At 43.4% G+C, this 16,422-nt stretch overlaps 1 protein-coding gene across 5 annotated transcripts in view; it reads right to left on the bottom strand.

Annotated features, from left to right (window-relative positions):
- The window catches only part of IL15 (interleukin 15), a 438,031-nt gene that overhangs the window by 313,901 nt on the left and 107,708 nt on the right, over positions 1-16,422 (bottom strand). For 4 of the 5 annotated variants that reach the window (XM_069242574.1, XM_069242572.1, XM_069242571.1 and 1 more), the window contains one exon: positions 13,019-13,163. The exons of the other annotated variant lie outside the window; for it this stretch is intronic. In XM_069242574.1, coding sequence (XP_069098675.1) covers positions 13,019-13,054 — 36 coding nt within the window. In that variant the 5' untranslated portion in view covers positions 13,055-13,163. The remainder of the gene's footprint in view (positions 1-13,018; positions 13,164-16,422) is intronic. 5 annotated transcript variants of the gene reach the window in all.

Raw genomic sequence — 16,422 nt, forward strand, 5'->3', positions numbered from 1 at the left:
ACAGGGGTCAGAGGGCAGTAGCCAATGCTACTGTCCCTGAGGGCGGCTACACCCTTCTAGTGTCCACTCCCCTTTGGGGATGGGGACACAAACCTAACCTATTGGTCCCTGTCCACCAAACCAAGATAGAGGATTCTACATGGAGGGCGTCACCTCAGCTCTGGACACCTTAGGGGTGGTACTAGCTGGGGTGGTCACTTCTTCCTGCTTTTCCTAATTTTCTCACCGTACTTGCTGCCAAAAGTGGGCTTTGTCCGGTGGGGGGGAAACTCCACTAGCTGGGGTGCCATGGGGCACTGTAACAAGAGGCTTGAGTCTTTGAGACTCACCACCAGATGTTATAGTTCCTGCAGGGGGGAGGTGTGAAGCACCTCTACTCAGGACAGGGTTTCTTTCTGGCCACTGAGAGCACAAAGGCTCTCACCCCATGTGGTCAGAAACTTGTCTGAAAGTGGCAGGCTGGCACAGACTGGTCAGTCCTGCACTAGCAGTTTGGCTAACATACAGGGGGCATCTCTAAGATGCCTTCTGGGTGCATTTTTCAATAAATCCAACACTGGCATCAGTGTGGGTTTACTGTGCTGCGAAGTTTGATATCAAACTTTCCAGTATTCAGTGAAGCCATTATGGAGCTGTGGAGTTCGTAATGAAAAAACTCTCAGACCATATACTCAATATGGCTACACTGCACTTACACTGTCTAAGACTAGACTTAGGGCCAGATGTAGGTAACTTTTGCGAGTCGCAAATGGCCCGAATCGCAATTTGCGACCCTGCAAAATCGGAAATGGGATACAAAAATCCCATTTCCGACTCGCAAAATGCGACGCGAGCCATTACCAACTCGCAAAAATAGCGACCCCATTTTGCGACCCGCTAATAGGAAGTCGCAATTTTCGAGTCGCAAACCAAATGCAATAGCCACTCGCAAATTGCAACTAGTCGCAAAAAGCCCATTTTGCACTTCCAGTTTACCACTAACTCAGAGCAGGTGGTAACCAGAACCAAAGTATAAAAGGAGACCCAGAAGGCATCTGGGTTACTCAAGATGGCGGAGATATATGTGATAGGAATGAGGAGGAGAGCCCACGCAGCACAGCAGAGGACGAGGAGGAGCCAGAGACAGGAGAAGATATACAGAACCAGACAGACACTTTTCCAACAAACTGAGGAGGAGATTTATGATAAATATAGACTCAGCAGTGCAGCAATACTAGATTTTATAGATTTACTCAATCTGCAGCTACAACGCCAAACTGTGCGCGGCTGCGCCATCCCTACGCATGTTCAAGTGCTATGCTCACTACACCTCTTGGCCTCGAGTAGCTATCAGGGGGTCATTGCTGTGGCAGGTTGGGTAACCCAAAGTTCACTCTCACGGTTCTTTAGGGCATTCCTAGATGCCTTACTCACACACATGTCCAGATACATATACCTACCCAGGAATGAGGCAGAAATCACCAGCACCAAGTTGGCATTCTACAGGATTGCCAACTTCCCCCATGTCATAGGGTGTGTGGACGGGACACATATACAAATATGCCCTCCTGCAAACCTGGAATATCTGTTCCGCAATAGGAAGTGTACCCAGTCACTGAACATACAGGTGGTATGTGATGCCCATTATGTTATCACTGACATGGTAGCCAAATTCCCAGGGAGTACACATGACTCGCACATTTTCAGGCACAGTGGGATACACCAACGCCTAGAACGTGGGGAGTTTGGAGACGGATACCTCCTAGGTATAGCTGAATACACCTTGCAGACATACACACAGGTCAATGTGGAACCCATCTATGCCCAGCTAACATTCTACATTTTGTGCCATACAGGTGACAGTGCATATGCACTACGACCTTGGATTCTCACCCCGTACTTAACACCCAGCAATGAGACAGAGAGGCGATACAACAGTGCACATAGGAGGACCAGAATTATCATCGAAAGGACCTTTGGACTGCTGAAGGCAGGATTCAGATGCCTCCACAGAAGTGGAGGTGCCCTCCAGTACACCCCAGTAACAGCTTTCAAGATTGTTGGCGCATGCGCTATCCTGCATAACATTGCCACCAGACGTGGGCTACCTCTCACCCCAGAAGACCCAGATTCGGAGGATGAAGAGCAAGAGGTACCACATCGCCATCATGGGGATAGAAGCATTGCAAATCAAGGCAGACTGAGACTGGACCACATTGCAAACCAATACTTTGGAAGGTCCGTGCTAACTGTCACCACACTAACTAATGTCACACACAAAGAGTCCAGGTGTGAAGTGGAACTAACAAGTGATTTATTTTGTGCACCAAAAAAAAAACTATATACATTGACAACAGTTCAGGGGCTGTAACAGTCCACCTGGCATGAGGACACATTGACCTCATGTGCCTCTACCCCAGGACAGTGTGGAGCTCAGATTCTACGCCGGCCTCGGCCAGCATGGCTGGTGCCTGGTGTCTCAGCAGTGCCCTGCCTTGGGCTTCCACTGCGCAACACCCTGGTGTCACTGGCCGAGACACTGCTGATGGTGGAGCCCTCCTCACTATCCTGCGGCGTGTCAGCCGCGCCCCTAGCCACCTGCTGTGCCTCCATAATATCAACGGCGTGGCTGAGACGTCCCAGTCCACATGCCACATCACTGGCAAAGTGGCCCATGTCAACTTGGAGGCTGACCGTGCGCCTTCAAAGGCCAGTAGTGTTCACAGCCAGCCTGACTATGGAAGCAGACATTCGGTCCAGCCGGTGCATTAGCTGCCTGTCACGACACCTTGCACCCTCTCTCTCTGTTATGAGTTCCACCACCAGTTGTCTCATGGAGAGTGCAAAGTCGCCCACATGTGTGCAATTGTTGCAACTCCGTGTGTACCAGCTGCATACCACTGCTTTGGTTTTGCTCCATGCGCCGCATTGCCCCTGTAATTCTCCGTATCTCCTGTGTTTTCAGGCGCTGACCCCGTAGGAGTGCGGCCTCAGCAGGCGACATGGAGGCGTCCCCTGACTCTGCCTGCGGCTCTGGTGGTACATTTACACGTCGCCTGCGACGCAGTGGAGGCTCCGTGTTTTCTACATTGGCACTGTGGCTGGGACCAGGTGCTGGATCACACACCAGTACGACAACTGGTGTATCATGAGGGGACTGAGTGTTGGTGGTGCAGGTCTCAGTGGTGGCTGGTCCTGACTCGTCTGCAGGCTGGTGGCTGACCTGTGGCCCCTGGATGCTTTGTTTGGCGGTGATGTCTTGTGGGAGACCTGTGGGACATAGGGAACACACTGTCAGTATCTACCATCTGTTATCAACTTCCTAATAAACTGTTGCCTATGAACTGCCTACTTGACTACATTGCCCATAATGCACCATTCTGGTTGTTGCTACTCTGAAATGGAGCTATTTTGGTTGTGCATGCTACTGTGTACAAGGTGGGTGGGGGTATGGCATAATTAGGTGTACATGCATGTCTCATGGTACTCACCGGTTGATGGTCCTGGCTCTGATGTATCCAGCTCTCCCATCCCACACACTGCCTCTGGCTCCAGGGTCTCCTCAACTCTTTCCTCCAGGGGTGTGGGTGGTGGTATTGTGGACAGTCCCCCTCCAGTGCCCCTCATCTCCCGGAGCCGCCCTGCCACCCTCTCCTTGGTCCGGGAGCGCAGGTCATACCACCATTTTTTTTAACTCATCAATGCTACGGTGGCTGACACCCAGGGAGTTCACTTTGTCTTGGATGTCCGTCCAGATTCTTCTCTTGTCCACCTCTGGCACAGTGAGGGCTGCCCTCCCTAAAAGTTGGTCATGGTGCTGGCAGCACTCCTCTGTCAGCAACTCCAGCTCTTTCTCTGCAAATTTCAGTTTGCTCTTCCTTGGTGTCTCAGCCATGGTAGCTGCTGTTCTCTCTGTTTGCAGTTCTGCAGTTTAAAATGGGTGTGGTCCTCCCTCCTCCCAGGTGTATTTGTAAACTTCCTGGCTGTGATGTCATCATCAAGAGCCAGGAAGTGTTTTCCAGAGTGTTCTGCTGCAGCTGCATTCAATTTGAGGCACAGTCGCAATTTGCGACAGCCACTCACAAATGGCGTGTTCGTTTTTAGCGCGGTCGCAAAAAGCGACCTCGCAAACAGCGGACTCGCAATCTGCGGTGCGACTTCATTTGCGAGTCGCAAATTGAAGTCGCTTTTTCTTCTTGGATACCATTTAGAGAGTCAGAAATTGCGAGTCGCAACGACTCGCAATTTCCGACTCGCTAAATTTTTCCTACCTACATCTTGCCCTTAGACACTGTAGGGGAATATTGCTCATGCTGCTATGCTCTCACCAGTGGTATAGTGCACCCTGCGGTAGGGCTTTAAGGCCTGCAAGAGGGGTGACTTACCTATGCCACAGGCATTGGCTTGTGGGCATGGCACCCGGAGAGCGGTGCCATGTCGACTTTGCCCTTTTCTCCCCACCAGCACACACAAGCGGTAAGGGCAGTGTGCATGTTCTTGGTGAGGGGTTCTTCAGGGTGGCATAATACATGCTGCAGCCCTTGGGGACCTTCCCTGGCCACTGGACCCTTGGTACTATGAGCACCTTTTACAAGGAACTTAACTGTGGGCCATGAGGTGCCAATTGTGGAAACAAAGGTACAGGTTGTGGGAAAAACACTGGTGCTGGGACCTCGTTAGCAGGATCCCAGCACACTCTCGATCAAAGTTGGCATCAATATCAGGCAAAAAGTGGGGGGTAACCATGCCAACAAGGGCCCTTTCCTACAATGACCATCACCACAATCTCCTCCTCCTCAACTAGGTCGCCCCCTGGCTTGAAACTAGATCAGGGTTGTCCACTTCTGACTCATACTCCAACCACCAACCCTCATTCAACAGTTCACTATTGAATGAGCATTGCCAAGCTCCGGCAACCCATCAATCTTTCTGACAATTGTATCACTTCTTATGCTCCACCATTTCACATTTCCAACCAAAACTGCATGCTTAGACACTCTGACCACTTGTGTGGCAAAACAAACTTGAAAAAGGTATCATATCTTTCTTCACTTTTTCCCCCAGACATCTTTCAGTCTGCATCGCACCTCACTCAACTCAGGCAACCTCCTAGCCGTATATGTTTCATCTAATACCCAGTTGGGTGACAAGTTAGATGAGGAATGCCTACTCCTCAGCAGCACAAACATGGACACACCAGTGAAAAATGTGTGTGAACTGAATTCATTACATCAATCCCAGAAAACACAACAACCTGAATACATTCCTTCAACATTCTGTTCACCCGTTCAACCATTTCATTTCCTTGGGGGCTATACAAACCACTTGATGCCAAATACCTTTAAAAATGTTTGCATGACATAGGATTTGAATTGTACCCCACTGTCAATAACCAATTCCTGGGGCACAGCTCTTCTTCTGAAAAGACTGGATAAAATCTCAATGACTGAATGCATGTCAGGATCCCTCCGAAACGTACAATCCACCCACTTCGAAAAATAATTCACCAATACCAAAGCATACGTCATGATCACTGGCAAATCATATATTGGCCCAGTAAAGTCCATACCTAGTTTTTCCCCAAGGTCCTTTGGGAATCTCAACAGGGCAGAGGAATGTCTTGAAAACATGTAAAGACTTATCAGCCTTGCTACAATCAGTCCAGTTTCCTAGCATAACCTCAACCTCATTGTCCATACTGGGTCACCAATAGTAAATCTGCATACTCCTTGGGCTTGTCATTCCCACATGGCCTTGATGTGCCAACTTCACAGATCTCACCTTAAATTCTGCTGGAGGAACCAATAAATGTCTATGCAAAACTAAATTTCCCTCCCCAGACAATTCATCCTTGATCTTGAAATAGGGTTTGGACATACCACTCACATTTTGTTCCTGTGGCAAACCATTGGCAATGTACTGCTAACTGGCACCATTGTGCATGGAACCAGGATTCCACTCCTGACGAGTTATCAAACCGCCAGTAACCACTAAGCCATCAATCCTACCAACAACACATTAAAATTCTTCTTTGAGATCCTTATTGTCAATGCCTACTGCACACCTACAAAGGAAATCAGCCCTGTAATTCTTTGCAGGGGGAATATGTTTTAATTCAAAATTGAAATCATGCATCCTCACCAACGATCTGGCCAATCTAGGGCAGGCACAATTATTTTTTTTCCCAGATAATAAATAGGCTTGTGATTAATTAGGAGCGAAAGTGTCCTTCTCACAAATAGGTAGCAAAATGTTTGGTTGTCCAAACACATGTCAAAGCTGCTCTTTCTATCATACTTTCTGCTGATAACAGACATCTGGATTGTTTTTTGCCCTCCCCTTGCTGGGTGAGAAATGATTCCAGTCCTAAGGCACTGGCATCAGAAGTCACAACCAATATTACAAACACCTCATGTTCACTGGCTCCCCCACTCATTCTTTTCACCCTTCTATAACAAGCTCCTGAGGGATCAGTTTGAAGGGCAAACTTGTCTACAAAACAGGAGTAATATTCACACATTCCCATAATAGACCTTAGCTGGTCCCTGTCCACACGTTCCAGGCTTGCTTTAATGGCATTTACCAAATCAGTCTTGGGTTTAATGACTACCCCTGACCGAACATGTCCCAAATATTCCACTGGGGGTACAGTAAATCGCAACATCTCACACAGCACTTTCAAGTGACTCTCATCATCATCAGTGAACACCAGTATGCCACCTTGGTACACCATCACATGCTTAATCGCCCCAGAAAGGTTGAACATTAACTTTTGAAAAACTGATGACGCTGAGGTCAAGCCAAACAGCAAGCGCAAAAATCTGTAAGCACCAAAAAGAGTACTCAACCATGTGAAGGACTTAAGACTATTCACACAATTCTACCTGGTGATACTCTGCCTTAAAATCGAAGGTGGTAAACACTTTCACAACCTCTCACCCCCACCAGCTGAGCTAACATTTCATGACTTTTTGGAAGGGGAAAATAGTCCACTAAAATGTTTTGGTTTAACGACCTGAGGTCAACACAGGCTCATTCTACCATTCTTCTTACTGGTTACAATAATGGGTGATATCCATGGAGGAAACTCAAATGACTATGACCTTTTCGGCACATAGATATGTTCTTCCAGTTGAACTCAAACAGTCAATGGAACGTTCCTGACCTTGCGAACTCTGGGCATTGCCCCATACTTCAGTATCATTTTGTGTTTGAACCCCTTGACCTGCAAACAGCTGTGCATGCATATCCAACAGATCATCTAAAGACTGGGGAGTACAGGAAGTGGATGGCGTGGCAACTAATAAGATGGGGCACTCTGTACCTGGTTTTAGGATCGTCTGGTGGGTATGCCCTGTATTCCAACACTCAATATTGTAATGGACCAAAACTATACCAATGTGAGGACCTCATTGACACCATACTGACTTCCAATGGACCACGTTTTGACTAGTTCCTGTCGCAAGTGATAGGCTCAGCCCCATAAATGGAGAACCATTGCTACCAGGTGAAGGGTCACACTGGTTGATGCTATTTTGTTAATCCCCAATATGTGTCAGACCTATCCCTCACAGAAATGTGAGGAAAACCTGTGATCCTAGCCAAAGTTTGATGTATGCATGGAATTCTGTGAATCCACGCAAGGCATACCATCCTGGACTTCAATGGATTTCCAGTTTTCAGAAATGCCTGGGATGGTAAATTTCCCTGGGTGGCGGTCACACCCAGTATCATATACCTTCACAAATCACAATGCCAGTGTTAGTCAATTTGCACAGTGAAATCTTGATCATTCCTTGTTGTGTTTTCAGGTCAGTCCAGTCACAGGTGACACAACTGGGATAATGTTTTAAGCAGGCTAAGTGTGGGAACACTGTGTTGCAAGGAACTTTGTAGATCTCCACAGATTCCATCCATTTCCCATCACAGAAATGTGAGGAAAATGTGTGAATGTAGTCAACGTTTCAGGTTTAATGGCCATTGTGAACCAGAGAAGGTGGGGGGATCCACGCAAGACAAAACACTCTGGACTCCCCTGGGTGTCTAGCTTTCAGAAATTTCTGAGGTTAGTAAGTTTCTCTGCGTGGCGATAAGCTTGGGCCCAAACCACAGCTACCCACATCACCAGAATAATTCAGTTTAGAAGGTGAAATCTTTATGAAAACCGCAGATGATACACCCAGCCACATAAGCGCAATACAGTTTTTATCTGGAAAAATGCTGGAACACAGATTTGTAGCAACATCTTTTTTATTATCAACTGAATTTCTCTACTGTTTTTTGGCTTCCAAATGGATGCCGGTGTGCAAGTAAAACACATTTTGCAGAATGCCCCCTGAATCACAATAGTGTCTGTGATCTCAAATTCAGAGATGTACAAATAAGCACTATGCCTAATCTAATTATCTTGGGTATAATTAAAAAATGCATAGGTTTCCTTCATTACTGTTTTCTTTCGTTAGATGTTACACCATATGAATTGATGCATGGTTGGTAAATAAGGAAAACCATTAGGAGATGCAGTTGTTCGTTCTGGCCATTGTGTGTTTCTGGACAACCGCCAAACGCTGTAGAACCCTGTGACCAGAAGGGTGTCAGACGTAATGGTATATTACTTTTGTAAATCAGGAGTCAATATACAAAATTACAGATTAAAACATTGTTACCCATTTCTTATTTTGGTTACGTTTTTATTTCACACACTGGTTTCCCTTATAAATCTACACAAATGATTCCTTACTTAATTCTGCCTACTCTTCAGAAATATATAGCTTCCAAGATTGGCCCATGGTTCCACACCTCTTTCCATCACAAACTTCAATTAGGTAGAAACCACAACTACTACTTACAAAACTCAAAAAAGTGGTGAACATTTTGTGTTGTGTTGTATTGTTTGTACAACTTTGCCTGTTCCTGAAACCTGTGAAGATGTTGATATTATCTCAGTAAACCATTTGTTGATGTCACCTTTGTGGAGGAAAAAAAACACACTCACTTTCTGCCACATCACTTTTTTTCTCATTTCCTTAAAATTACCCTACATTGTGGCTATTTCTTTGATACCCTCCAGAGGGATACACAAACCCTGGGTACTGCTAGAATCCCTAACATGTGTGATGCAATGATGCAAATATAGCCTGGATACCTTCAGTGGAAAAAAGGGTCATGGAGTTATCTCAGAGAGTCTGTCAGTGATGTGCTGATGGACATCATACAGCACTAATGCGGTAGGAATAGGGGAGGCACAGAGAGTGAAGGGGGAGGGAAAGAAAAATTGAGTGGTAGGTGTCAGACAGCCAGGTATTTTTGGGGGACGGTGGGGAGGAGAGACAACGTTATGCATGGTACCCATAACTCTATGCTGTGTAGCGTACGAAAGCAGAGGCATATTATTTTGAGGACTATATATAACAATTATAGATTGCAAAAAAATCATCAACTACACAAGAAGAACGTCGATCTTGTTGTCTAATTGGTGTCACTCAAAATCCTCCGTGAACATCCCCATTATTTTGTGTTACCCTCCTATAATTCTAAACGAATGAATTGCTGGAAATCACACGTTCGCAAGCTTCAAAGAATTGTCATTTGCATAGGTATTGCTAATAAGTAATAAAATGTAATTGTTCAGAGTTTCTTTTTATCACATATCTTTATAAGGCTTTCAAGCAATACTGCATCATCAAAATGCAAGGTACATCACGCAATTAGGAAATGTTGTTTGGTAAAGTGGCATTGAAAAACATCAAATACAAGGAAACACCAGCAAACAAGCAGCTAATACACAGAGTTAAATATACTGTAGTGTAATAAAACTCCACTAACTGGAATATGCTGGGAGAATTCATGTAACTGCAATGAAACTCGAATCCTATCTAAGCAGAAGTGGTCAACACAAGAACAACCCAATTATGCAAGAATCACGCACCATTACACCAAGCAGTACTACTTTGTCAATTACACAGTAAAGGAACATGAGAACCTAAGAGAGAAAAGAAAGCAGAGATGAAGCTATTCAGAAGAATGAATTCTTCAATTTAAGGCATTCCACGAAAGAAGAGGCCTCCCCATCAGATTGATCACCATGATTTTCTCACCAAACGTTACTTTCAGCTGAACAGTACACAGAACAGTAGTGTGGGTTCCACAGTTAATAATGTATTTTTGCAACTCTTGTAACTTTGTTCTTCTATGAACTGTCTTGGGCTACACATCCAGAAGAATAGAAGACTCTGGTCAAGATACATCACTCTCCCTTGTTATGATGAGCGTCGCCGTACTGCCTCTTTGTGAGATTCAGCATTAAGCTCTGTTAAAAAAGGGTCCAAAAGCTTCTCTTAGCCAGAGTGCTCCTAACCTCCAGCTCACCCCAACACATGAACATTAGGGACTCTTTGTGAATTCTCTAGATTTTCAAGAGGAAATCACGCATCTAGTCCACTGAGCTCTTCATTTATTGTCCTTTTCTCTTGCAATAAGGGTCACAATGGTTTGGGTAAGAGTGTATATGCATTTAACAATTGCCGTTATAGTCTTCAAATTAAGTTCCACTGTGGTTACCGTTATGTATACGCTATTCACCTTTTCATGCACTACCACCTGCTATTTAGTATCTGCGCTAAATAGTAGCAAAGGGATTATTGGCCCTTGAAGAATGCTGTGGTTCAGGTGACCTCACTGCCAAATGTGGAAGGCCTCCGCCAAAAGGACCAACACTGAGGATATAATCCTGCATATACGAGTTCAGGTGAGTTCACCAGAACTGAATGTTGGTCAGAGTCTCCAAACCCTAGTAGGCTAATACCACTACTGATTCTTTTCTTATGTTATTCAGATGGTAAGCGTAACCATCTTCTAAACACTACAACTAATGACAGAGACCAACTTAGCCGATAAATATCTTCAAACAGAGAACCTCTACAATGAGTTCTTTCCTGTCAGATGCACCACCACCATTTTTGATACCAGAAAACCAAGTGCTAACCTGAGCAAACAGCTGCAGTGCTCCCCAATCATCAGTGAAAATGCCCATCTATGCAAACTCAATAATATACCTTTTTCTTGGAGTTCCTACAGCCAAACCTTCAAAAGACACATAATTCTAAGGTGTCTCATTCATTTGCTTCATGTATTACTTACATACTGGCAATGAGAGAGTTTTGAACACTCTGTTTGTGGGCCACTATATGGTTTGTGGTTCTATTTGATTCACTAATTTACTTTCCTTTTGGCTGGGAATGCCATAATACGGCTACTTTGAAGGTCCAGGGTCCTATTTTGCCCATGTAAAAACAAACATTATTGAGGTGGCTCCATTCCAAGAAAATGTATGTTGCCATGCACCAAGAAATGCATTTAAGTTAGTCGGTGCACCACACTTGAGGTTGCAAAAGATTGCAAATAGTCCCGAAGTCGGGACACGTGAGAAATTTGCTAATTAAAATGGAGTTTTTGAACAACAGTGTTTGCTTAAGACAGATGGCCAACATACTCAAAGATGTTCCTGGTACATGCACTCCAAATGTCAAAAACACCCAACACACACAAACTACAAATAATACACAAATCTGATCCTCTTGTTTGATATACACACACATGATGGTGACTGATATACATTATTACAAACTATACTCACACATCTGATATACAGATGCACTCCATGGCATTCGACATACGCATTATAATCAACACATCCAACACACACACACACACACACACTATATATGATACAGACCTTTGTACAAACTCCGGACTCTATATACATGTAGGCTAGTAAACACATCAATTATGCATGATAGATACACACAGCCCATGTTGTCTTATACACACAAAACACAAACACTTCAGACTCTGTGTACAATTTTTCAAGCAGAAGGGGGTATCACATGGGGCACGGAAGGCTGAGTCTTAAAAACTAGAAAGAAATGGACAGGAAGTTAGTGGGGACCCCCCAATAAAGGAGCCAAAAAACACCTTTTAAGAAGTGAGGGCGGGGGGGGAGGGAACAGCCTAAAGAAAGAACTATTTTGTCAAGAAAGACTTTAAGCAAGTTGGTTTTGTCTACACTGTGAAAAACATTATTAAATGTAAAATTGTCAATATTGTGTGAAGAAAAGATTTGGAATCACATTCTTTAAGCAGTTATTTTTTTGGGTGAAAAGCACATACAACCAACCTTATTCTTTCCACCACTAGCATAGACTATACTGCACAATACACAACAGCTTAAATTATTACATTATATGTTAAAACATCCACATCATAAAATAATACAATCAAAATCATGAATCAAAACGCCCACCATTATATATCATGGACACTACAACAGACCAAGTGACAAAGCATCAAACAGACATTTCACATCTCCATCTATAAATGCACAACAATCATTGTATGTCCACACAAACATCAGTATATGCCCACACATCCCTCATCAGACAAGGGCACAGCGGGAATGATTTTTTCCAGTTAAATTGGGGCAATGGCCTGTATGATGATTTCTTTTATACTTTAGAAGGCAACTATGAAAACGCTCTCGACAGGCTAATGGAACATGATAAAGATGCTTATCTGTACCAACAAAAAAAAAACTGAAATTAAAAACTTGAGAATGGAGTAAAACAAGCTGAACAAAGATGGATAGCGTCATGCGACATTATAAATGTTAGAATTCACCAGCACATTCAGTTTTTTCCAAATTAAAAAATGATTACATTCGTAGTTAGATATGAAGTCAAATTACATTTAATACTGGCAAACCGACAGATAATAGACAAAAAGTATACAAAAGTATGCAAATGACTTACTCCAGTACCCACAATGTCTACAACTTAAAATATTTTTACAAATTTGCAGTAGTCTCACTAGACTAGAGTAAGGGTTAAAACAGCTTTATGTGTGTGGAACTACACAACGAACAAAATGAAAAATATAAACTGCACCCACTTAAGACTACTGGATGGGCTGTACTTTACATTCATTATTAATTCCTTAGGGCTACAGCTAAAACATAGTTTGAATATAAACTCTTACAACTGACCGGTTTTGGATTGTAAGTAGAATAATGACACTTCATGTTCAGAGTTTATTTCATCATGTCTTGAACCCAGTAGTGGCCATGAAGCAATTCTTGTACATATGAATTTCTGCTTCCAACATTAAAGATTTATGGTAGCAAATCTTGCCTAAAAAAATGAAGAATAGATCAGTACATATGAACTGAACATGAGTACATGACGAAATAGGCAGAGAATCGTTCATGATGAATTTAGAAAATCAATACAAAGTACACTTATTTTCATTCTAGGCCTATTTGCATATGTGAATCGATGGAAGAATGTACCACACGAAACAGGCAATACTTTATTTTTTCCCTAAAGATGCCGAACATAGCCCACATTTGTTCCTAAATATCAATTTCCACCCTCAGAGTGTGTGCGTTGGAAAATGTTCTTATAAACTCGGCCAGGCTGGTGTACTTAGGTACGGATTTAAATAAACAAGATGGTATCCAATGTCGTTCCCATATCTACGGTCGGCAAACAAGACTGCCCTATTTTGCCTCAAGTGTTCGAGCAGGCAGTTGAGCCACTCACTTTGTAGCACAGCGAATTATGGATTCAGATTTCAAGGGATGTTCAGTGAGTGTCAGAGTGCAACGAACCAAGAAGGAAGTTCTGTGAGTTCAATGACATGAGGGGGTTAAATCAGCAATAACACAACATGATCCAGACAAAATAACGTAAGAGGCACAATTTTGTCGGTGCTCGCTGCACAAGGCTGTTGTAATATCATACAAATTACTCTGACCATCCATTTTTCCAGTAGCATGAGATTGGGCTAAACTGATCAAAATGTTTCGAAGGGAGGGCTCAGAGCCTGGGGCGTGTCATTAGACTCAATGCTTGGTAGCCACGGACACAAGGGTCTCAAGGGTCTGCAGCTTTTACTCCACAGGCTCAACTTCAGGGTACTCCTTGATCCTAGAGGGAGTGTGCGCTCATCAGGATGGATTCCCGACATATCAGGCATGTGTGCTAAGTGCATGCACACATGTATTTTGTGGTCGCAGAGTTTGTGCTTTACAAAAGTATAGGGTTTGATACCGCAGACAACCCGTGTGAAGTACGAAAGTCCTTTCTCTAGTGAGAAAACTCTTAATAAGTCATCAAACTGCTTTTGCAATCCATACCAATCACGATAGGCTAGGTGGTGAAGGAGATGCCGCAGTGTTCTTTGGCAGTGTTAGCGCACCTGACCTTAATAAGTAAATTTACAATGGGACGCAAATGGGTTGATGAACCTTTTGACTCTCAATTAAGATGTTCTCACCATAGATCCAGTACATAATCAATACACAATACTCACTAATCATTAGTAATCAATAAATCAATAATCAATGGAGTCAGTAATTGTCACGCACCATGACCTTTCAGTCATGAATAACACACCTTCAGTAAAAGTTTAGAATGTTTATTTCCCTATATTAACAACGCTAAGGTCATGTAGATTAAAAACATATACAGAAACAATACTGGTTGTCTAAAGTGGCGGAAGAAACGCAACCTAATATAAGCTTGAACTACAACACATTCTAAGGTTATGCTGCAAATCAATAGCAAAGTCAACTGCGTCAATGAAATGAAGTACATGAAGTTTAGCAGAGAAATTCATCAAGCATTTGTCCCCGTTATCATGATTCATTAGTGAGAATCCTTAACTAACGTCAGATTAGCCTTAGCATGTTGGGCTTCATGCAAAATAATTTAGTAACACAAATTTGGAAAAAAATCATCTAACTATGGCTCTATCCAAACAGTGCAGTTGGTACCTAGAAAGAAAAAGCTAATATGCATGGTAATCACAGTTCGGAATTATACCTATCCTCAGGGTGGATCAGCAAATCAGAATCAGTCTTCGTCCTCAGGACATCAGTTGATCAGCAAAGCATCAGGCTTCAGCATCAGAATTTAAAAGGGCAAAGTCTTTAAGCATTAAAGTTAAGCATGGCTGTAGTAAAGACACATAAGAAAATAATAACCTCTCTGTCAGAAAGAATATGGGCAAAAATGACTGTCTGTAGACGTGGCCAGAATTTCTGAGAATGACTGTCTTCTCACTGTGAAGTATAGTTAAGTCAAAGTCAGCTAACCTACCCCCAAATCCCTATTGGTCAGTTAATCGAATGTTCACACTCTGTCTGATAAAATGAATATCCCAAATCTATGAATTCTAATATTTCACTGTTCTAATATTGTTGATTGGTTCGTCTTGCAATGTCATCATCCGGCTTGTCAGGTAACAATATTTTTGCAGCTTCTACTCTAGTCAATATCTTCATTGTTCTTGTCCTGGGAAAGTCAGTCTCACACACATTACACATAAAATGTTGCATTGGCAGGAACGTCCTCTTTTAGCAGTCGGTTCACACGAAAAGCTTCCATTATGAGCACATTTGAACAATACAATAGACATTCACAGTTTAATTCACTTTGTCAGCATTTTCATTGAACTTTAAGAAATACAGCTTTACATGAGGACTGGCAAGTAGGCCAAGACACTCGCTATGTTAAGGCCTACAATTAATAAAGCTAAAGATTACGGCATAACCCTATATGACATATTACTACATTAGTCAAACATATATTCAACATTTCATATTATTAAATCATTGATTAGTACACTTCGTTAACATTGGTGGCCATTCTTCGTGATCACATTTTCAAATGTGTGCATTATTTTTCAACGTTATTTTATTTTCTACATTAACTTATTATTCAAAATACATAAACACTCATTAATATATATATATATTTTTTTTAGAATACCTGCGCTAGCAGCAGTCAAAAAAGTATGCATTAGCTGAATCAGTTGGAAACTTTTGATCAGTTACAAAACCCTGAGTTGAGGCAGTAACTGATTTGCAGGTGCCTTCCAGGTAGAAGCAGTCAGTGGCCCAGGGGACCATGGCATGCTCTCTTGAGGTCTTTCCTTGAAGTCAACATTTTTGTTTTCTTTTAAGGACCCAGGGGCTCCTTTTAAAACATAGGCCCTCATTATGACTCTGGCGGTCTACTGACCACCAGGGCCACGGTAGCGGTCTCACCGCCGACGGGCTGGCGGTGAACACCGCCACATTATGAGTGTGGTGGGTTGGCCTCTGCCAACCTGCCACAGACCGCCAGAGCGGTTTGACCCACCAGGCCAGAGATGAGCATCTCGGACCAGGCGGTTGAATGAAGACCGGTGGTGGTATTTTGAGCCGGCTTTCCACCAGGCTTTCCGTGGCGGTAGCACTGCCACAAAAACCCTGACTGAAAGGCTACCGGTGACAGGGAATTTCTTTCCTGTCACTGGCAAACTACCCCCCCGCCCCCGGAAAACAAAATCCCCCCCTCCCACAACCCCTCCATACCAGAACCCCTCAACCCCACTTAAGGTACA

This window comes from Pleurodeles waltl, chromosome 1_2 (genome assembly GCF_031143425.1).
Source record: "Pleurodeles waltl isolate 20211129_DDA chromosome 1_2, aPleWal1.hap1.20221129, whole genome shotgun sequence".
Lineage (NCBI taxonomy): Eukaryota > Metazoa > Chordata > Amphibia > Caudata > Salamandridae > Pleurodeles > Pleurodeles waltl.